The sequence below is a fragment of the Herpailurus yagouaroundi genome, unplaced genomic scaffold (assembly GCF_014898765.1).
Source record: "Herpailurus yagouaroundi ecotype Mexico unplaced genomic scaffold, PumYag 267, whole genome shotgun sequence".
Lineage (NCBI taxonomy): Eukaryota > Metazoa > Chordata > Mammalia > Carnivora > Felidae > Herpailurus > Herpailurus yagouaroundi.
The window spans coordinates 536,756-557,835 of NW_024412484.1; the positions used below are offsets into that span (position 1 = coordinate 536,756).

Consider the following 21,080-nt stretch of genomic DNA (forward strand, 5'->3'; position numbering starts at 1 on the left):
GGGGCACGAGGGACTGGGACGGGAGGTGATGGGGAGGGGTGACCGGGGCAGGAGGCGATGGATGAGAAGGCGATGGGGAGGGGTGACTGGGGAGGGTGGCAGTGGGGGAAGAGCCCAGTAACAGGGCGACTCTTGGTAGGAGGCAGTGATGGGTGGAGGGCCCAGGATGCTGGGGAGGCAACGGGGTCGTGCCATGAAGGGATCCCGTGCCATGAAGGATGCCCGCTGGCCGGGCAAAGTCAGGGAGACTCTGCCGCCAGAAATGAGAGCAGCGCTGAGTGATGGGGGCTCTGGCCATAAAGAAGGAAAATTCTGCATGGCTGGGAAAGCATTTGGGGGGGGGTCTTGCGGATGCTTCCCTGTTTGGTTTCCACGTGACGTCATTTCTCTTTCCAGCCCAGGGGCCTCCCAGATGCCTGGAGCAGAAAGAAGGCGCTGGTGGCGGGGTGAGTACCAAGCCATCCTCAGCATGGGCAGCCCAGGCAAACACCCTCCAGGCCAGGCGCCGAGGGATGAGCCCCAAAACCTGTGCTCTTGCAGGTTCTCAGGACTTCCGTCACAGATGCAGACTCAAGCGCTCCGACAAGCAGTTCCCCGGTATTGCCCGTTAGCTCCTAAAAGAACTAGGATAAGTCACAGGCCTGCCCCTTACACCCAGGCTCACCGTCTGGGTCACTGGACGGCGACCGAAATCGTGAAATGTGTCAGTACTTTGGTCTGATGCTCCGATCCAAAAAGAGTTAAGATCCTGAGCCATCAAGGCCCCGCTTGCCGCTGGGTGCTTTCCCCCGCACCTGACGACACGGTCATTTCTTTGTAGCATCACTCCGGGCAAGAGCTGAGGACAAAGCACTGAAGGAAAGCCTGGCTCCAAACCCCGCCGTGCATCAGCGCTGGAGGCCCGCCCAGGCCCAGATCAGTGGAGGGCAGCTACGGGGCATGAGGTCAAGTTTCGTCTAGTTGCACGGTGTCCTTTCACGCAGGGCACCAGAGATACCTTTCCGAGTTAAGTGGGTCAAGCCATGGTGTCAGAATCACAGTAGACCCCCGGCAAGTCCCCCCAAGGTGGGTGCCTCGTCCCTGGCAACCGTGCATCTAGTAAGGTGCGCATAGCCGTCACCAGAAGACTCTGTGGCCGGGGCGCCACCGTCCAGCTTGCTGTCTCACGTGTGGTTCTCAGGTGTCTTTCCAGAATGCTCAGAGGCTCCTCTCAAGTTTCCTTGCGATGCAGTCGTCCTGAGGGTGTTGCCTACAAAGGGCCTGGATTCCTCCTTTTCACCACGGAGTTCGATAAGGGATCCCGAAACCCAACAACCGAAAAAGTTAGTTAGCGCACTTAGCATCAGGCAGCGGGCAGCTGTCCACGCCACGCGAGTTCTGGCTCAGAGAGGCCCAGTGTGCGGGAGCCCAGGAGGGGAGTTTGCGGCCAGGGATGAGTGGCCGCGTGCCGCTGGCGGAGAAGGCCCTGTCTGAGAGCTATGCCCGGCTCCGGTACCGGGATACCTCCTTGCTCATCTGGCAGCAGCAACAGCAGAAACTGGAATCCGTGCCCCCTGGGACATACCTGAGCAGGAGCCGAAGCATGTGGTACTCCCAGTACGGAAACGAGGCCATCCTGGTCCGGGACAGAAACAAGCTTGAGGTCTCCCGGGACACGGGCCAGTCCAAGTTTTGTACGGTCATGTAACTCCAGCCTGAAGACCGGGGCCCAGGCACCAGGCTGGGGGGAGAGCGGGCCACGTTTCGTTCAGGGGCCTTGGTGATTTCCAGTCCTTACTGGGAGATGGCGAATAGTGAGCGCGAAGACGAAGCCGGGCCGGTGGCGCCCAAGCCCTCTCTCACGGGATCGAGTGACTGGCGGACCTGGCCTCTGGGCCCGGTGCCCGGTCCGCGGGCACTGCGGGCACAGCCCAGGCCGGGGCACGGCCAGACGCTGCTTTTCTCTGGCGCTTCCAAACGAACCAAGCAAGGGGGACTCCCTGGCTACAAACCACCTTTTCAGAACTTTCTAGGCTGTCGTTAGCCTTCCCCCTTCTGCCTGGTCTGGAGACAGATCTAGAAAAAGGTGGAGGAGTTAGCACCACGTATGGGCAGGCAGCATCTGCGGGGGCAAGCTGGATTCCGAGGCCAGCGGCGGCACCGCGGCAGGGACTGACACCGCGCGTCTTGTTACAAGATGGGCGTCGCGTGCAAGGCGCGGGGCAGCTTCCGCACCAGCTGCCGAGTGCGTCCCAACACAGGGCGGAAGCCCAGAACTACTGGGCTGGAATCGCGTGGCTGGAAAAGGCCGGTGCGGCTTCGCGGTGCGCCACCTCTGCGGGGCCGGGCGCGTGCCGCGGGAGGCATTTTCAAAGGCTTTGCCGTCTGCTGTGACTGAAGGCTGTGAGGCTATGCAACTGCGGGAATCTGTTGTCAAGGCTGGCTTTTCTAAATAAATACCCTTTGGGACACTCCTTCCTTCCTCACTTTTTTTTTAAGTTTGTTCATAGCACCTTAACTTGGCTTCAGATTCTGTGTGTGTGTGTGTGTGTGTGTGTGTGTGTGTGTTCATACCAGAATCTAATGATTGCTACAAACCCCGTTACAGGAACGCATAAAGCAACCCCAAAGCATCAGTCCTGTGCGTGTGCGTGCACAACTGCGCGTGCTTTTAATGTTCTGGGAGTTTCTTCTGCTGTACAGATGGACGTCTCCACCATGCTTTGAATGTCTGATCAGCATTCCGGTGAGCCGGCAGGTGGGCAGAGGGTCTCCTTGATGGTGCCGGGCAGACAGCACAGCTCGAGCTTCGTCGTACGTGGTTCTCTTTGTGGCTGTGCCAAGTTCACTGGCAAACATCCCGGAAGTGGGACTGCTGGGTCCGAGTGCGTTCCCCAAATGTTTAGTGTCCAGCCACCGGCCTGGTCTTTTGTGACGGACCCTTGGCCGGCTTGCTACGTGGGTTGGGAGGCTTGAAGTCACATTTCCTGGATCGCCTCCCGGAGTGGACGAGGGAGGCTGGTCCCAGGTACCAAGTGAGGCCTCTGCAGTGAGGGCTGGCCTGTGGAGCAGCCCTGACACAGGAATTAACCCAGTGGACGGCTGGGTCAACATCTCTGCAGGTCTCCCGTTAAAGTCCTGCTTGGGAAGAAAGCAGACTTCAGAGACTCATCGGGAATGCCTCTGTGCCACACGCTGACCTGCACCAGATGAACTTGAGAACAGGTGCTGGTTGAGTTCGGTTTGGCCCCAGGCATGGAGGGGTAGCGCCTGGGAAGACCAGCACCGGCCACCACCCACCGCCCGTGTCTGCCAAGGGTCAGGGTGTGCAGGTGACCGACGTGCACCGGCTGCTTGTAGGACAGTAGGCGCTAAGCTGCTTAGAAGAGCATCGGAAGCCACCATCTGCCCGAGGGAAGCCCGGACGGCTGGTCTCCCTGGCTTGGGCTGGGGCCACTGAGGTGGACACGGCCCAGCCCCCGTCCTTGGGGAGGTTGGCCTGGATGAGGCGGGGGGGAAGAGTGTGGACAAGGATGCCGGTGCAGGGGATGCTGGGAGGGTGCCCGCTGACAGCCTGGGGGTGGGGTGGGGTGGGGCGGGGCGCCAGGCCTGGACCTGGGCCCACCGGCAGCTTTCTGGAGGACAAAAGCTGCCGGCTCCACAAGGCCCGGCTCAAACGGCCAGACTGCTTGCGCAACAGCGTCCGAGCTCCCGTGTCAACCGCTCCTCGCCGAAGCTTCTACTGAGCGCCGGGGTTCCGCAAACATGCGACAGCGTCTGATGCCCATTGTCCCGGAACCCGCCCCCGTGGGGACCGAGGCACGGCGGGGAAGGGGGGATCCGCCCGGACAGGAGGGATGGCCGCAGGAGGACGGAAACGTGACAGATGTGCCTCCACACGGAGGACAGCTTGCTCCGGAGGACAGTTAGCAGACAGGAAAGGCTACGAACGATGCTCCCGAAACCCTGGTGCCTTCCTGCCCGGGCAGAGGACCGGAGCTGCTTGGGGTATTTCTGCCCGGCCCCTCGTTCTGCAGCAGTAAGGGGACTGGGCCGCCTTCGGAGCACCTCCACACACACGCACGGGAGGCTGGGAGCCACCAAAAGCACAGGAAACAGCACATACGGCACCTCTTTTTTTTTTGCTGTTTGTTTTATTATGAAACAAAACAAATGCCCCAGGAGAAGGGTCCATGATTACCAGAGACATCCAAGAGTACTTTCTACCATTTTTATTCTGTTGTGTTGAGGCCAGCACTGCAATAAACAAGCTAAAACTACTTACATTGGACTCATTTTCAGTAACTGACATTTACAGGAATATACTAGAAACGGCACTAAAAAGTTTAAGAAAAGTTACGGTAAACTTGCATGCACATCATACAGAAAAGTAACATTTTAAATATAAAAAAGAAAAACTTCCTGGAGGCGTTACGCCAGCGTCGAGGCACAGGCTACAGCGGGTGGAACGCGTCCCTTCTCTGGGCGGTGTTTCTCCCAGAGGGCTGTCACAGACGTGGGTGTGGCAGAACAAAAACAAACAAAAGGAAAACATATCTTACAGTTTGTAAGCAAGAGGACGCCGCCCGGCAGGAGCAAGGGTCTCTGCCCCCTCGGCCTCCGGGGCTCACGTGAGGCCAACCTCCTAAGCGCACGGGTCCCTGCCGCTCGACAAAAGGCCGTGAGGGGCTGCCCTCGGGTCCTTGGCGCCGGGACGGCCCTGCCCGTCGTCCCGCCGCAGCCTCCCCAACACAGAGACGAGGAGAGACCGCAGCCACCGCAGGCTGACCTCGAGGGGGCCGAGGACGTTCCCCCAAACTCTAAAGAGAAACCAGCTTTGAAGTCTGCACAGAAAGCCTTAAAAAAAAAAAAAAAAACCGCAGCACCGACAGCCTACGACCGTTCCGGATGGACAGCAGCCCTCCGTGCCATCGCGGCCAGCAGCCTCTTCCCGGGGGCGAGAGGGGCAGAGGTGTTCCAGAACCCGGTCTCCTGCAGAGCCGGCGGGCACCGAAGGGCTCGGAAACGCGTCCGCTGTGTGAGGAGCCCGGGCTCCCCGACCTACCGGCTCACACAGGCCCCTCGCCACCTCTGCGGCTGGACAGGTGCTCCCGGGGAGCCCCCCCCTCGGCCCCGTGCAACTCCCGGCACCCTCTGTTCGGGGTCCGTTCGTCACCTGGAGGTGCGCTCGCCGTGCGTTGCCAGAGAGATCCTGCTTTAAGACCCATCCATCGTGTCCTGTATTAATTCCTTAAAGTCCTAGTTTAAATATTCCATTGAAGATCTGCTTAGAAAACACCTTTGAAAAACAAGGGTAACTTTAAAAAATGGCAAGTTTAAAATCCACATATGTTTTGGTTATAAACAAAACGGGATTAAAAGTTTAACTGGCTCAAAACTCATCTAGCGTCAGAATCACCAGCAGTAAGAAAGATGGTAACCCATCCACTGCCCCACCAGTCAGAGTCCCACATCCACCAAGGGCATCCGTGACCGTAAGGGCCGGTGGAATCTGAATGCGTTTTGTGATTTTAAAAAACTGCCCCCCTGTTAGGGTACTGAGGACTAGTCCCCTCGTCTGCCCGGAAACGTGCCACCAGACCAAAGGCCAGGCCACCCGCAGCTCCGCCCCCAGCACCCGCCTCCAGGAAGTCCTCGCAGGGAGGCCTGGGAGAATGCCCTGTGTCAGTCATTTCTGTGCTGATGGGAAAATGCCCTGTGTAGTCTTGGGGAGCGAACCCTCCTGCGGCCGGGGAGTTGGGGGGGGGGGGTCTTTTACCCCTGGAGAGAGAAGCCCAGCCAGGGTGAGCCCGGTGGTGGGCTGAAAGGCGGCAGCGGGGGGCCGCTGCCGCTGCCCCTGCCCTGGGGGCTGGGAGGTGAGGGGTGCCCCGTCTGGGGACCCGGACGGCTGACCCCGGGCACTCTTGGCCTAAGCCACACGCTCAGAGCTCAGGCAGGCAGTGTGGGGCGGGGCGTCCCTGTAGTCAAAGGCCGCAGGGCGGCCTCTGGAAGAAACAAAACCAAAACATAACCTTCTGTTAAACTCTGTATATTATTATTATTATTTTTTTTTACAATAGAAAGTTAAAAATCAAGACTTAGATTTACTATACATCTTTTTTTCTCTCAGATTACAAAGTTTATATTATATAACTGGGGTTCCCTAAATTGATTTCTTTTAAAACAGTCCTAAAGAGACCAGAGGCGAATACAAAAGAACTCAACAAAATAAAAACTGGGGGTGTGCTGCAGCTGGAAGTTGTCTGTACGTCTCCAAACGTCTCTCTCTCTCTCTCTCACACACACACACACACACACACGAAGAACAGACGCGGAACCCCAGCGGAGCCGGGAGGGGGGCCGGCGCGGGCGGTGGGGCACGAGCACCTGCAGGCCGGAGTCCGGGGTTCTCCTGCCAACCACTGACGAGGCCTGCGCTTCTGCGATTTTTTTTTTTTTAATGCATTTCTTTTGCAGTTTTTTTCTTTTCTTTTTTTTAAAAAAATGACCAATGATGTTAATAAATAAAGTATTCATATATACATGAAGTTGGGGAAACGGTTCCAGGGTGTGCGGCAGCTGATGAGTCGGGGACACACGTCGGGCTGGGCTTTCGTAGAAAACTGCTGAACCTTACAAAAAGGTCTCCTTTTATTTTTTTATTTATTTTTTGTCTTTTTAATCTTTTTTTGTTTTGTTTTCCGTTGTTTTTTTTTTTTTTTTTTTTTTCTTAAGTTGAGGTAAAAGTTTCAGTGTATGGAAACCTACGAGCTGCACACGCAGCCCCCGTGTTCCCTTCCGGGAGCCCCGGACACCCCTCCTCTCCGCGCCCGCCTGCCTCTCTCCCCGCCCCTGCAGAAGCCCTGCCTGGAGCTGGACGGGGCCCCCGAAGCCCGCGCCAGGCTGGCTGTTCTCCGCGCCCCCAGAAAGAGGCGACCCCAGCCGCGAGGCTGAGCTCGGGGCCCAAAGGACAAAGACAGCACCTGTTTGCCAAGCTGACCGCTTTCCATACAGTACCATCCAGAGAAACTTCCTTTGCAACAATGCGTTCCGGAGCTAGAGACCAGGTGGGGCGTAAGAGAGGCGTTTCGCAAGAAACCTCAGACCGCATCTGGCATGTTTTTTCTACGGCTGTCAGGTCAGCGTTCGAAGTTACCATCTCCAAGCAACCGAATTCGGTGACAAAGACTTTATGCAGAGTCGCACCGTCTCATAAAGCCTCACGTACCCACGAGAAAGATCTCTGACCTATTAAAGCAAAAACTGGAAGCTACCATAACACTGAGTTAAGAAGAAAGCCCGCACACCATGGAACGAAAGTAGTATATTAACCATAGAAGGGAACACTGCAGAGTTGGGGCGTGTGCGACGTCGCTGGTTTTGTGCCGTTCTGTGAGTCCAGAGCTCATTCCGAGTCGCTGCTGTCGGAGCTGGATCCGCTGGAACTGCTGCTCCCGGATGCGGACGAGCTGCTGCTGCTGAGCCGGGACGGCCCTCCCGAGGGCGCGGAGCCCGCTTTCTCTGAGGGAGACGCGACAGGTGAGAGGCGCTCCCCCGCGCACCCCCACGCACCCCTGCACCCGCCGGGCGAGCCCTTCCGGAACGTCCACCGGCGTCACACCGCCACGTCCCGTGCCTCGACCCACCCATTTCTTCACCCCGAAGCTCGGGCAATATTAACGAATGTTTGTTGAAAAGAATGACCGCGTTAATGAGATCATGGTACGGTAAGAGATGCGCTCGGCCTCTGTCCGGGTTCTGGGCACAGAGCTCCTAAAACCCTTGGAATCCCCGGACGGGGACGTCTTTGGTTATTTGCACGGAGCCCCCTTTACATCACACCCGAGTTTATGCTCATGAGCGACTCAGGGTACAGCTGGTCCCCAGGAAAACCATGTGGAGGGGGCTGGGAACTTTCACCCCCTGGCCCCTAACTCCGGGGAAGGGAGGGCAGGGGAGGTGGAGCGCTAAAATGTTCTCGCTCCCCAGAGCCTCCAGGTTGGCGGACGGGCGGAGGGGCGGGGAGGGTGGCGTGCCCAGGGAGGGGAGGGAAGCTCCACGCCCTCACCCCTGCCACGCCTCGCCCTGTGCACCCCTCCCCTTCGGCTGTTCCTGAGTTGTGCCCTTTACGATAAACGACACAGTAAATAAAGCACTTTCCTGAGTTCTGCGAGCCATCCTAGCAAATTATCAAATCCGAGCAGAGGGTCACGGGAACCCCAGTTGACAGCTTGGTGGTAAGGCAGGCCCAGGACTTGCACCTGGCATCTAAGAGAAGGGCGGTCTTTGGGGGTGGACCCCCCACCACTGGGGTCTCAGCGAACCCTACGTAAATAGCGTCAGGACCGAACTGGATGGCTGGACCCCACCCACAGCTGGCACTGCAGAGTCAGTGTGAGCAGAAGCCCACGCACTTGGTGTCAGAAGTGGGAGTAAAACTAGCTCAGAGGTCAACAAAACTAAATATACTTGAGTCTAGAAAACACAGGTGCGATCTGCTAGGAATCTGACGGGGCGTGGGGGGAGGTCAGCAGTATAAAGATATCCACCAGTCACGTGCCGCCTACTCTGCCCTTCCCAGGGGCGATCCAGGGGACCCTCCCAGGCTTCAGAGGGAGCAGGCAGGGCGAGCAGGACTCGGCAAGGCGGCGGCAGCCAGCCGCCACACTATCGTGCAGATGGGACCCCGACTCTGATCACCCCCTGGGCGCCACCATCCCTGGGGCCGGGAGAAAATTATTTGCCCTTTCTTACAGGCTCCAGAGGAAAGAGACAACGAGTCAAATCACCTGCTCACCTAAAATAAGGCTCCGCGGTCCACAAAGCACAGGGCCTGGCCAGGGGCAGCCGGGAAGGAAGCCCGCTGCCAGGGGCCGGGACCCCGGTCCCTCTCAAGCCACGGGGTCTACCCCCAAAGACCACAGTGAGGCCCTTCCACAGAGTCCTCTCCGGGGGTTCTGGCCTGGGGCGCTTCCACCCATGCCTCCCATCTGCTCAACCTCCCTGCAGGACCGGGGTCCCCTGTTTACAGGCAAGGGACTTGGGGGTTCAAGAGATCGAGAGCTTCACCTAAGGACACGCTGCCCCTGAGCCGGTGGCGCCGCGGACCGAAGCCTGGGTCCGCCGGCCACCGCCCTACCGCCGACCCTCCCCCGTTGCCAGCAGCAGCAGGGGCCTCGGCAGCAGCGTGGCCCACACACAGGTACCTTTCTTGGCAGGCTTCTTGTTGTTCAGCTGTCCGCTGACATCCTGCAGCCGCCTCTCTAACTCCTTCTTCTTTTCCTGAGCTAACTCCTCCTTCGACTTGGCCGCCTGCTTCTTCCCGCTTGGGGCTGCAGAAGAGCACAGAGCTGAGAAGGCGGGGCGGGGAGAGGGCGGGCAGCCACCCCTGGGGCCAAGGCCGCACCCGGCCCTCAGCAGGGCGGCCTCTAGGTGCCAGCCAGCACGCCCCCTCCCGGAGGCTCACAAGCTGTGCCTGGCCCCGCCCCTCCCCCCCGCCGGGCAAGGCCGCCGCCCCAGTTCCCTGCCGCACGCGCTGTTCCCTCGCCACAGGCACAGCCTTTTCTGCAAACCTCACGCCATCCCCACTCCACACGGCGCACAGACGGGCATGTGCCGCTTGGCGACACTGTCCCCCGTGCGGAGGGCAGAGTCGAGACCTGAACGCCGACCCTCCAACTCACAGTTGTCCTCACGGGCGCAGCTCTCCCTCGGCTCGGCCGCCCCGCACGCCTGTGCCGCCACCTCGGAGTCCAAGGGGAACTTACCGAGGGCCCAAAGTGCGTGACTGCGGGGGTCACGTGACTCCGTCCAGGGGGAAGCAACCGACCCCTCAGAGTGAGGGAGAAAGCCCGATGAGCGGGCCACACGCAGGTGTAGGCGCACGCTGGCTGTTCCCTGGGGCCGGGCACTGCCCAGCTCTCCTGCCTCCTCGGGCCTGTCCTTTCCCTCACTCCCCAGCACCCGCTGCCCCAGGCAGTGCCTCGTCCCCATCCGGTGCCAATGTCCGTCCTGGGAGGCCTCTGGACCCTCAACTCCCAGTAAGAGGAAACCGGTCTGCCCCGGCAGGGGGACCATCGAGAGGTCCCCTGCAGCCCTGCTCCAAACGGAGCCTCAGGGAGGCTTGTGGCGAAGGCCTTAGCTGGCACTCGAATGCAGGAGGCTCAGGACCGACCCAGGGGTCCTGCCTGTCCCTGTGACCGCCAAGGCATGCACGTGCCGCCCCTGCCCAAGGGCAGGGGAGGAGGGCCCGGCTGAGCCATCAGCACCTGTCTTTGGGGCACATGGCGGGAATGGGGGGAGGAGAGTGACCCACCCCACTTCCTAGCTCCCCCCCCCCCGCCCCCACCGGGCCTAGAGAAGAGGGAAGCGGGGAGGCGGGGGGGAGGAGGACAGAGATGGCAAGTAGGGCGCTCTGCCCCCACAACTTACAGAATGGCTTCCTTTGCTTTTTCTGTAAACAAGACTTGACGTATCTCTCTAGTTCCCGCAACGTGGTGGGTTTCAGAGTCTCAAAGTCAATCTCTATTTCGTCAGGGTTGGAGTCCCTGAGTGAGGGCTCCCGGGACTGGATGATGTGCACCACCCGGCCCAGCTTCTCCCCGGGCAGCCGGTTGATGTCCAGGCTGAGCTGGCGCTTCTCGTCGTAGCTCATGGGCAAGCCCTCTTCCTCCTCCTCCGAGTCGTAGGAGGCCGACGCCTGCTTGCCGCCCTTCTTGGGCTGCCTGAGGGACAAGGCAAAGAACACCGTGGCACAGAGCCCCTGTCCCGTCCCGCTGACCATGTGGAGCCCCTGCCTCTGTCCTGCCATCCCCCGTGGAGCCCCTGCCCCATCCTCCTGTCTCCTGCCCCCCCTGCCCCCCGTCCCCCCACCCCCATGAAGCCCCAGCCTCATCCCCTCTGCCCCTTGTCCCCCCAGCCTCATGGAGCCCCTGCCCCGTCCCCTGTGAAGCCCCTACCCCTGTTCCCCCAGCCCCCATGGAGGCCCTGCCCCATGTCCCTACCCCCACCCCGTGGAGCCTCCAGCCCCCCTGAAGCCCAGCCCCTTGCCCACATTCTGTCTGGCCTTCTTCCTCTCCAGAACCAGGCTCTTTTACCAAGGAGCAAGCCCAAAGTGGTGCCCCAGGCAGAGAAGCCAGGTGGGCTGAGGGCTGCATGTGTACCTGCAGAGACACAGAACACCCTGTTCCAGCAGAAGGTGCTCCAAGCCTGAGCCAGGAAAGGAGTACAGTGGTCAGCTCCCTTCAACACCCCACGGGCATCTCAAATTCATCTCAAATTCGGCAGGTCAAAAACTGACCTCCATATTGACATAATCCAAAAGGAGACAGGAACGGAGACAGAGGAGTAAAAACCAGAGGGATGACAGAAGACACGGTAATGGCAGACCAAAATGCAACTGTAACAATTTCTACATTAAACATAAATGGTCTAAAGACACCACCTAAAAGAAAAGCAAAGTCAGGCTGGATAAGAAACAAGACCCGACTTGCATGTGGTCCACAAGCCCCATTTTAAATACAGTGACGGAACCAGGTTAAGAGTAAAGAAATGGGGGAATGAAAGGCTAACCCAAAGAAAGCTGAGCTGCCGTGGGTGTATTAGCATCAGACAGAGGAGACTTCAGAAAAAGGAATATCGTCAGGAAGAAACAGCACATGGTAAAAGGATCGACTGACTGAGAAGACATCACGGTCCTCAGCGTGCATGTGTCTAAAATCCAAGCCTCAAAATACATGAAGCAAAACCGGTAGAACCAAAGGAGGCAGACACATCCGCGATTACGGCTGGGGACCCAACGATTCTCTCCCTCACATTAATTAATGCAACAAATCAGCAAGAAGAGAGAAGACCAACACCACCATCAACCAAATTAACCCAACTGACACGTTTTTGTCTTTTTTTTCCCCCCTGACATTTAGGCAACACTAGACCCAACAGCGGGAGAACACATATGCAAGTCCACGTGGAACATCGCCAAATCTTGGCCATAAAAATAAATCTGAACAAATTCAAAAGTACTGAGATCACACAAAGTATGTTCTCAGGCCCTAATGGAATTAAACCAGAAACTAGTAACAGAAAAATGTCCAGAAGAATCTCTAGTTACTTGGAAATTAACACGTCTAAATATCCTGTGGTCAAAGAGCAAGTCTGAAGGGAAATCAGAAGATATTTTGAACCAAATAAAATCATATATCAAATTTATAGAGTACAGCTGAAATAGTGTTTAGATAGAAATTAATAGTTATTACTAAATGCTTACATTACAAAAGATCTCAAGTCAATAAACCTAAGTTCCTAATTCAAGAGAGCAAATTAAGTCCAAAGCAAGCAAAGGAAATAATAAAAGACCATAAACAAAAGGAAGCGAAAGCAGACAAAAACCAATGACGTTAAAAGCTAGTTGTTTCTACGGCCAATAAAACAAATCAATCCATCTCCACGTTCACTGAGAAAAAAGACACAAGTTACCACCACCAGGAATAAAAGAAAGGACACATCGCTACAGACCCCACAGATGTTACAAGGATAACAAAGGCACACAGCAAACAAACCAATGCCCATAAATTCCACAATTCAGGGAAAGGAGCAATGTGTCAAAAGGCACAAATCCCCAAAGCTCAGCCAAGAAGAAACTGATAAGCTGACTAGTCCCCTAGCTACAAAAATAACTGGGTTCACTGTTAAAAACCTAACAACGCAAACTCCAGGCCTGGATGCTTTTGCTGGGGAGTTCTACTTAATATTTAAGAATGAACACCAACTCTACACATCTACTCAGAAAATAAGAGAGAGCACCTCCCAACTCACTTTTGAGGCCAGTGTTATACTGACACCAAATCCAGACAGAGAGTACGAGAAAATCTGAGGGAGGAAGGGCGAAACCCGAGTATTCCCACCACCACCTCTGGACAATGCTGCCGTCAACCCAGCCGCCAGAGTCCACATGCCTCTGTCCTCTGGCTTCCAGGCACCACAGCCTGTCCCTTTGGCTTCCCACCTCCACAGCCACCCGGGCCTCTCTTGCCTGCAGAACCACAAAACCTCCCAGGGTGTCCTTTCTCCCATTACTGCCTCCCACTGACCCATTTCTCCACATGGACCAGGATCTGACCACTTCTAGCTCCAACACTTCCTGACTCCCCTTCACTTGCTCAGGGGATAAAACCAGAAGCCTCAACAAAGCTGGCCAACCTCAGCCACTCCTCTTCCCGACCCAGTCTCTGTTCCTCAGTGGAGCCGACCTCGTCCTAATTCCCACTAGTTTCTAGAACGCTTCTGCTGGGCTCCATGGCTTTGTCCCCACTGTTCCTGACCCTTGGAACCGTAACCCGACTGCTGCCGAGTTGCTGCGAGACTGCTGCTCTTGCACAGCGGTCACCCCTCCTCTGGGAAGCCTTCCTTCTACCTTGCAGGAGAGGCATGCCTTCCCCCCGTCCTCCACTGTCCCCACTATCCGGGGAGGGGTAGGCCCTCCTCAGGGCAGTGGCTGGTGTGGCAAGAGTGAAGACAGAAGGTAGGCAGACCAGACGGCAGGATCTCTGCCAAGGTGCAGTGCCCCCAGATCAAATCAGGAAAACATCCCCAAAGCCTGGAGATGCCAAGGTCTGTGCCAGATGGTGCCCGAGATCGAGAGGCTAGCTGCACGGACTGCTGAGCAAGGCCCCCCAGAGCCCAGTCTTCGCAAAAAGGGCCTCATCTGTCCCCCTAGTCTCCCCAAAAGGCGGGAGAGACAAGGACCACCCAGCTCCCTATCCCACTGGATGACGAGAGCCCAGTCTCCGCATCACCGGGACTTGCCCCCAAGGCTCAAAGGCCCAGATCCGGCACCTGGCCCACCACACAAGCACCTAGGACGTGGGGCACTGGGCTCGAGGGGGTCCGAAGGCACTACAGCCCACCTGCTGGCCGCGGCTGTGCTGCTGGCCTTTTTGGCGGGAGGCTTCTTCGGTTGGGCCTGCTTGGCAGGTGGGGCCACCTTGGCCTTCTTGTCGTCCTCGGACTTCGCCTTGTGCCTCTCCTTGTCCTTGTCCTTGTCCTTGTCCTTCTTTTTCTTCTCCTTCTCCTTCTTCTCCTTCTTCCTCTTTGGCTTATTCACTGGGGCCTGCGACAGGGCGGCCAGCTGCTCGTGCACGGCCTTCAGCTGGAAGATAACAGGTGGCTGAGCAAGGCCGCCCTGGGGCTGGCCCAAGGGGGCCACAGGCGGTGGCGGGGGCTTTGGGGTGCCCTTGGAGCTACCTCAACCTTGCGGGGAGGTGAGCCAGGGCCACCGGGGCCACACCCTGCTGTGGAAAGGCAGGCAGGTCCCAGAGCAGGTGGCATCGAGCTCCACTCTGCCCTCACCCGTGACGGCTGGAGAAGAGCTGCTTTGCAGTCCTCACCGGAAACGAGGCTCACAGGTGGCCAGGAGGCCAGCAGGTGAGCCTGGGGACACGTGCAGACCAGGACAGGTGCATAGTGACAACCTGATAAATCGTAGCCAAGGGCGCCTGGGGGGCTCAGTCGGTTAAGCCTCCGACTTCGACTCAGGCCATGATTTCACGGTTCAGGAGTTCGAGCCCCGCGTCGGGCTCTGTGCTGACAGCTCGGAGCCTGCAACCTGCTTCCGATTCTGTGCCCCTCCCCTGCTCGCTCACTCTCTCTCTCTCTCTCTCTTTCAAAAACAAGTAAACACTAAAAAAACAAAACAAAAAATCTTAAATGGTAGCTAACGTTCTTCTCGCCAGGTATCTTTCAGACGAAGGCAAGTCTACGTAGAGGCCTGTTAGATAGAGGTCTACTCGTCTGCACGAAGGAGGTTTTCCACAGCTTCCTTCAGAGGCCACAGGGAGGCCACTCGGCAGATGCACAGACTGACCCAGCGCCAGCAGCTACCATCTCGTTTCAGGGACACCCCCCCCCCCCAACATGGGCCACGAGGGGCCACCGTAAGCTGCACCTCACAGGGGAGGAAACGGATCCTCGCGGATCCCAGGCCGCCCGGTGGCTGCACCCAGGGCCACCTTCCCTGTGGCGTCGCCTCTAACGAGGCTCAAGCCGAAGTCCAACGCCAGCCCCACCGTGGTGACCACGGAGGCACCTGCACTCGGCTCTCGGGCCGCCTCACCCCCGCAGCGGCCAGGGAGCCGGCCCCCCTCAGACGCTTCCGCGGCGGGCGAGGCACCCGGGGTCCGCCGGGACCCCCGGAACGGCCACCGCAAGCCAGGCGGGCGTGACCCCGACCCGCGGGCGCGGCCGAGGGGCCCCCGGAACAGACGACTGCCCGCACCTGCTCCTGCAGCTCCGCCAGCCTGGTGGCCCTCTCCTCCTCCGAGTCCGAGCTGCCCGAGTCCGAGGAGCTCTCCTCGCTGCTGCGGCTGCTCTCGGCGCCCTTGCTCAGCACGGGGGCCGCAGGGGCGGGCAGTGCCGGTGCCTCCGCGGGCTCGTCCGGCATCTTGGCGAACCGCATCTCAAACACGTCCTGTGGGAGAGCAGGGGCCGCCTGAGGTCCTGGACGCCCACGAGGCGGCCCCTCGGGGTGGGGGACCCACACCCGAGGGCCCCTGAGATGCCCTCGGAGATAACACCCACGGCTGCTTGGAAGGCCCCCCCCCCCAGGGTGCCCCCCCACCTATCCAGGCCCCGGGCGCAGATCCAGGGACAGGCGCCACGGGGCCCCAGCCACGGACACAGCCTTCTAGGAACTGGTCCGAAAGCCCCTTTTCTCAAGCATGCAAACCTTCTGGAGACAGGTGCCTCCCTTTAGCCTCTGGGTCTGAGGCTCTCCGAGGCTGCCCCCCACTACAGAGCAGCCCGAGTGCCTGCCTTTGTCTGACCTGTGACCTCTGTGGGACCCCCAGCTGCTGGGTCTGGGGGCTGGTTTACTTTCCCCCTTGGGGTCACCTTGGGGTTTTTACCGCAGCATCGCATCTCATTCCGACTCGGGCCCAAAAAAAGTTGTCCTGTCAAAGTTGGCTTTCGAAAAGCCCCCTATAGAGCACGACCCAGGCCCTCAGGAGCACCTCCCAGTGCAGGTCCCCTCTCCCGGCCGCCCAGGTTCATGTCAGATGGGGGCGCGCAGCCACGTGGGAGCTCTCCCTCTGCAGAGCTCATCCGGCTGCATCCACACCAGATGACTCACATGAGATGCCACCCCAGTGACGAGCCATCCAGCTCCAGAAGCACCCGCTCCGGGTTCTGGACCCAGACTCTCCTCCTGGGGTGAAGACCGCCCCAAAGACACAGAGGCGCAGAGCCAGGGTCTGGCCGGGCCCTGGCACGTGGCCTGGAGGGGCGCGGACCCCAGAGCTGCCCCCGCACCACTGTGCCAGCCCATGCGCAAAATGGCCATCACTAACCAAGGCTCTCGGCCTCTGTGGCTGCGCTGTCGAAAACCAACTTTTGCAGGACAGAAACGGGGCCTCCGGCCTCCGCTTGCACACCCAACCTGCCACCAGGGCCGCCTGGCTCCCTTATTAGGCTGAACCGGTGCACCGGGTTCAGAAGCATCACAGAGCAAACACGGAGGGGAACTCTGCTCCGAGGCACAGCGGGCGTGGTCTCAGTATGAAACCGCAGACCCCGCGGGCTTTCTCCGGGCATTCTGGGACCACCAAGGCCACTCCGCCCTCCTCCCCAGCGGGAGCCGGTCCACAGAGGGCGCCCCCCCCCCCGGGCATCAGCACGGCCCCCCCACAGGAGGACCCAGCGGCACAAAGACAGCTTCTCTGCTTCTCCCCCATCCCTCCCTGAGTCTCGGGTGGTCAAGGGTTCTGACCAAGACAAACAAAAAAAAAGCGTTCTAAGCAAAAAACTAGGAACATCTCACGCGACAAACATACTGCGTCCTGGAGAAACGGAATGCTGGAAGAGAGAGAGTAGAGGTCCACGATTTTTACTCTTCCCTCCAAAATACTGTTCCAATCACACGACATTTAAAACTCCGCTGCTGTTAACCACGAAAGCAACAGCGCCCATCACCAAGGGAGCGTACTGGCCCCCGCAGAAACGTGTGCGCAGCACCCAGACTTTGGCCAAAAATCCCAGGCATGCACGTGCACACACACACACACACGTCTGTGCGTGCAAGGTGTGAGAGCACAGGTACACAGTCCCTGCACCAAAGGTCAGGCTCGCCTTCCCTACGGTTCCCACACCTCGTTCCCACAAACCGCTTTCGGCGTCAGGAAAGGCCACGCAAACAGCCATCACATACAACCTCCGGCAGCCTCGCGGCGAGGCCCCCCCCACACCCCCAGGCACGGAGCCGAGAGCAGGAGAGCTGCAGGAGAACGGACACCCCCTCGTCCTCCCCGGCCCAGCCGGAGCGCACGCCCGTCCCGGAGGGCGTGTGCCCGCGGCTCGTCTGTCCGCCCCCGGGGAGAAACGCGTCCCGCGGCATTCCTGGCCAGATGTCCCCTGCGATGCCCATGTCCGTCCCGAGTGCCCACCTGTGCCCAGAAGGCCCCTCTGCCCGGGAGCGCCTAAGGTTACCTGGAGCTTCCTGGCCATGGCCACCACCTCGTGGTCCGGGGGGTTGTACTTGTAGCAATTGGAGAACATTAACCGGATGTCAGCTGCGAAACCCTGCGCGTCTGGGTACTCGCGGCTGTCCATCTTCTTCTGTAAGACACGGGCGACAGGGTGTGACGGGCGCCGCCCCCGCCCAGCAACCCCACTCCCCGCCAGGCCCCGCCTGCATGGACCACTGTCAGCAGCAAGCCCAATAAATGAGAGAGAGAGAGAGAGAGAGAGAGGGAGGGAGGGAGGGAGGGAGGAAGCAGGACTCGAGGGCTTGGGAGGGGGCTCTGGGACCCCCTGGAACAACACCCCAGAGAGGCCGCCACCCTGGGTGGAAGCAAAGGAGGCACCCTGGCTCCCGCAGCCGCCACGTAAGCTTTCCTTGCCCTGGTTTCCACACATTGTGTGACATTATACACAGTGAAATCCCTCACGGCGGGAGCTTCAGGGGGGACGAGGGGCTTCCGGTAAAAGTCACTGCCAACACTGGGCTGGGGGGGGGGGGGGGGCCCACCAAGAAGGGAAGGGGTCGTCTCCCCCCCCCCCCGGGGGCCCCCCCCCCCCCCCCCCCCCCCCACAAGCAGCACCGGACAGTCCTGGCCGACCCAGTGGAACAAGGTGGGGCTGGCAGGGGTGAGACTCAGGCAGGCTATATGCCGAGCACAGAGGCACCACCATGGACGGGCACAAGCTGCCAGTCAGGGCAGATGGAGGGGAGACTCGGTGAGGGAGCAAGCTCCCTGGCTCTCCCAGGCCCAAGCAGAAATCATCAGTCAGCGACCTCCTGTCGGCGAGGGTTGCCCCTCTTCCCTGGGCGCTGAGCGCCAATGCAGCGGGACCCTGCAGGTTAGGGCCCAACCACCTGTCTCATCTGAGCCTAGACTAACAGAATCCCGGACTCTGGTGGGCTGACTGCAGCCCGACTCCAGGACCCTCGGCCTCTCTAGCGCCCTGGATACATGCCCCGTCTCCCACCAGCGGCAGAGCTGCAGACAGCACCCAGGCTGCATGGCTCCAGCCCTCGGCACAGCCTCCCTACCGCGGGAGGCCCGGCTACCGGGCACAAACGGGCACCCGAGACCCTCTTGACTTCTGTACGATTTTCAGGCTCTGGTGCTAACTTGACCGCTGGCCGCCTGGGCGGGGCTGAGGCACAGACAGGCTAAACCTAAGTGCATTGGGGGCCCAAGGAGAGTCGGCCGCTGGCTGGGGCTCCTCGGGGGCTCCCGGATGATGGGTGTTTCTCAAGGGGAACGCCAGAGCAAACCGCCCAGGTCCCCGCAGGACGCGGCCCCCTCCCCACAGCCTCAGCGCTTCCCACTCAGCCTCTCCCTGGCTGTGTGGCCTGGACGTGTGGCTGCTCGCGTCCGGCCTCACGTGCCCCCCAAGGCTCTGGGGATTAAGAAGGGCACGAGTGTCACTGTTGTCAACGACGCCCTCATCTGGGTGACGGGAGCTCTGCCGGCCGAGCTCAAGGCTTGGAGAGTCAAAGACCTGGATTCCGGGCCTGGCTCCGCCCACAACTCACCCACCCGTCCAGCCTCAGCTTCCCGGTCTCTAAACAGCAGCGGCGCGTGCAGACAAAAAGGCCCAGCCCCAGTAGCCCCCAGCCCAAGTCCCAGCCAGGTCACCGCATGGGGAGAACGAGACGGGCAGACAGCCCTGTCTGGGACTGAGGGGGCCAGCCACCTGCTGTCAGCCTGGAGCCAGGACCCCACAGACCCTACGGAGGGAGAGAGCCTCCGCGAGGCGAGCACTCGGCCTCCGAGAACTGCACCTGGGAGCGCGTGTTCCCGCCGCCCCACAGTCAAGACCGGCTAGACAAGAGCCGGCCTCGGCCAAGCACGACTCTGAAGCACGGTTAGCAAATCTTCCCCGGGAAGGGAGGCAGCCACAGAGCTGGGATCTGCTCTCCACCGGCCTCTGCCTCGCTGGCCCCTTTGCGTTCGTCCTGCATTTGTATTGACTCATGCTGGTCACGAACCGTCCAAAACCAAGGGTACCAGGCTCCCAGTGGGGGCAGGACCTAAGGTATCTGAGGAAGAGGCTTGGTCACTCGAATGCTTCTGCAAGCGCCACCACCGAGGTGGGGGGGGGGGGGGCGGACAGCCAAGTCTGTCCTGCCTGAAACCCACACACGCCCGGGGGAGGAGGCTCCAGTAAGGAGACTCTGCCCGCGTCTGGCAACACTGGGAAACGAGGCAGAATGATGGAGACCAGCCGTTCCAGGGCCAGACCCTATCCGTGCAAAGGCGCCACCACTCCCCTTTGGGGGGTGGCTCTTGGGGCCACATGGGCAGCTTGCAGAGGAGGTGGCCTACAGTCCCCCACTGCCAGGGGCGTTCCTCGGAACCTCGGGAACCAGCACTGGGCCGGCTCGCCGGAGACGGGGGAAGGGGGCAGGTGTGCTGGGGCTCGAGCCCGATCGGGACAGGGGGTCAGGAACCCCACCTGTGTGTGCTCAGGGAAGACCCCTGGGAGCTCATCCCAGCCCTGGGTCTGCTGCCCTTCGGCTGCGGCCGCCCCCCGGGGCACTTTCTCTCCCCGGTCTCTGCTTGTTTAACACCGGCCTGGCCTGGCGCAACACCCGAGAAAGTCCCGGGCGGAGGCCCTGGCACGGGAACCGGGGGGCCCGGGCTCTCGGTCTCAGCTCTGCCACCTGCCCCACTCCGAGGCCGCCCCGGTCTGGCCAGTGAGGGCGTGGGTCGCCCGAAAGGGCCCCCTTGCTGAGGTCACGGGAACCGCAGACGCGCCGGCACGGGACGCGGGAAGGAGAGCGCAGACCCGGGTGCAAGGGGGACGAGGACCCCAGAGCCGCAGGCTCAGCAGGCAAAACGCGCCTCCCTCCCCACCCCCCGCCCCCGGGCCCGCGGGACCCCTGCGGCCGGCGGTCAACGCGCCAGCCCCGCCCTGAGCGGGCCCCGCGTCCGCGTACCTTGACGGTGCTGAGGTCCATCGGGTGCTTGATGATGTCGTGGTAGTCGTGCAGCTCTAGGGCCTCGGCGTCCACCGGCTTGTAGAAGGGCCAGGCGTAGGCCGCGTGCTTCTTGGACAGCATCTCCTTGAGGATGCTGTCACAGTGCCGCAAGTGCTCCGACAGCTTGCCCTTCTTGCCCGCGTGCTGCGGCACCTCGCCGTCCTCCAGGTCCTTCTTGGGCGGCTTGATGGGGCGGCCCCCGCTCTCTCGCCGCGCCACCACCTTGGCCTGCTTGGGGTCTGACAGCGGCGGGGGCGACTCGCTCCGGCTCGCGGTGATGGCCGACGTCGTGGGCGTCGTGGTGTCCGCTTTCCGCTTCACACCCTTTTTCTGCGACAGCGACGACGCGACCGGTGAGCGCCGGGCACGAGGACGCGGGTGGCGGCAGCCGCACTCCCAGGGCGCTATCGGCCAGGCACCGAGCAAAGCGACCGCGCGCACGCGCATGCACAGCCACACCCGTCCTCCCGCTGCCCCCCACCCCCGCGGCACACGGGACGCCGAGGCTCAGAGGGGCCACGTTTCAGGCCCAAGGTCACACAGCTGGTAGTGGTGAGGCTGGACTCAGAAACCGTCCCCCGAGCCGCCCCTCTGCGGGCCCTGTCCGTTTGCCCCCAGGCCT

The 21,080-nt window shown here is 60.2% G+C and overlaps 2 protein-coding genes across 6 annotated transcripts in view; one reads left to right on the forward strand and one right to left on the reverse strand.

Moving 5' to 3' along the window:
• Positions 1-84: 84 nt before the first annotated feature.
• BRD3OS (BRD3 opposite strand) lies at positions 85-2,456 on the forward strand. 3 transcript variants are annotated; one of them, XR_005786464.1, is made up of 3 exons: positions 85-446; positions 821-1,065; positions 1,181-1,316. XR_005786464.1 is itself a non-coding variant. In XM_040461477.1 (3 exons), the coding sequence occupies exons 1-3, from the start codon at positions 149-151 to the stop codon at positions 1,329-1,331; spliced, it is 573 nt and encodes a 190-aa protein (XP_040317411.1). In that variant the 5' UTR covers positions 88-148; the 3' UTR covers positions 1,332-1,424. The 3 variants fall into 3 exon arrangements, 2 of the variants coding, with proteins under 2 accessions (XP_040317411.1, XP_040317412.1); XM_040461477.1 differs by having other exon boundaries at positions 88-446; positions 821-944; positions 1,181-1,424; XM_040461478.1 differs by having other exon boundaries at positions 95-446; positions 821-2,456.
• Positions 2,457-6,109: 3,653 nt separating this feature from the next.
• BRD3 (bromodomain containing 3) overlaps positions 6,110-21,080 on the reverse strand; it is a 62,236-nt gene continuing 47,265 nt past the window's right edge. For all 3 annotated transcript variants that reach the window (XM_040461475.1, XM_040461476.1, XM_040461474.1), the window contains 7 exons: positions 20,417-20,788; positions 17,455-17,583; positions 15,251-15,442; positions 13,884-14,125; positions 10,411-10,703; positions 9,186-9,311; positions 6,110-7,500 (listed from right to left, as the gene is read on the reverse strand). In XM_040461475.1, the coding sequence (XP_040317409.1) occupies positions 7,385-7,500; positions 9,186-9,311; positions 10,411-10,703; positions 13,884-14,125; positions 15,251-15,442; positions 17,455-17,583; positions 20,417-20,788 (1,470 nt within the window). In that variant the 3' untranslated portion in view covers positions 6,110-7,384. The remainder of the gene's footprint in view (positions 7,501-9,185; positions 9,312-10,410; positions 10,704-13,883; positions 14,126-15,250; positions 15,443-17,454; positions 17,584-20,416; positions 20,789-21,080) is intronic.

What these genes read in the sequence shown, in the direction of transcription:
- BRD3OS (XM_040461477.1), top strand. Translation starts at nt 149, where the DNA reads ATGGGTGGAGGGCCCAGGATGCTGGGGAGGCAACGGGGTCGTGCCATG. An exon ending in AAGAAGGCGCTGGTGGCGGG is followed by an intron (nt 447 to 820) that starts GTGAGTACCAAG and finishes ATTTCTTTGTAG; the next exon opens with CATCACTCCGGGCAAGAGCT. An exon ending in GGGCAGCTACGGGGCATGAG is followed by an intron (nt 945 to 1,180) that starts GTCAAGTTTCGT and finishes TGTGGTTCTCAG; the next exon opens with GTGTCTTTCCAGAATGCTCA.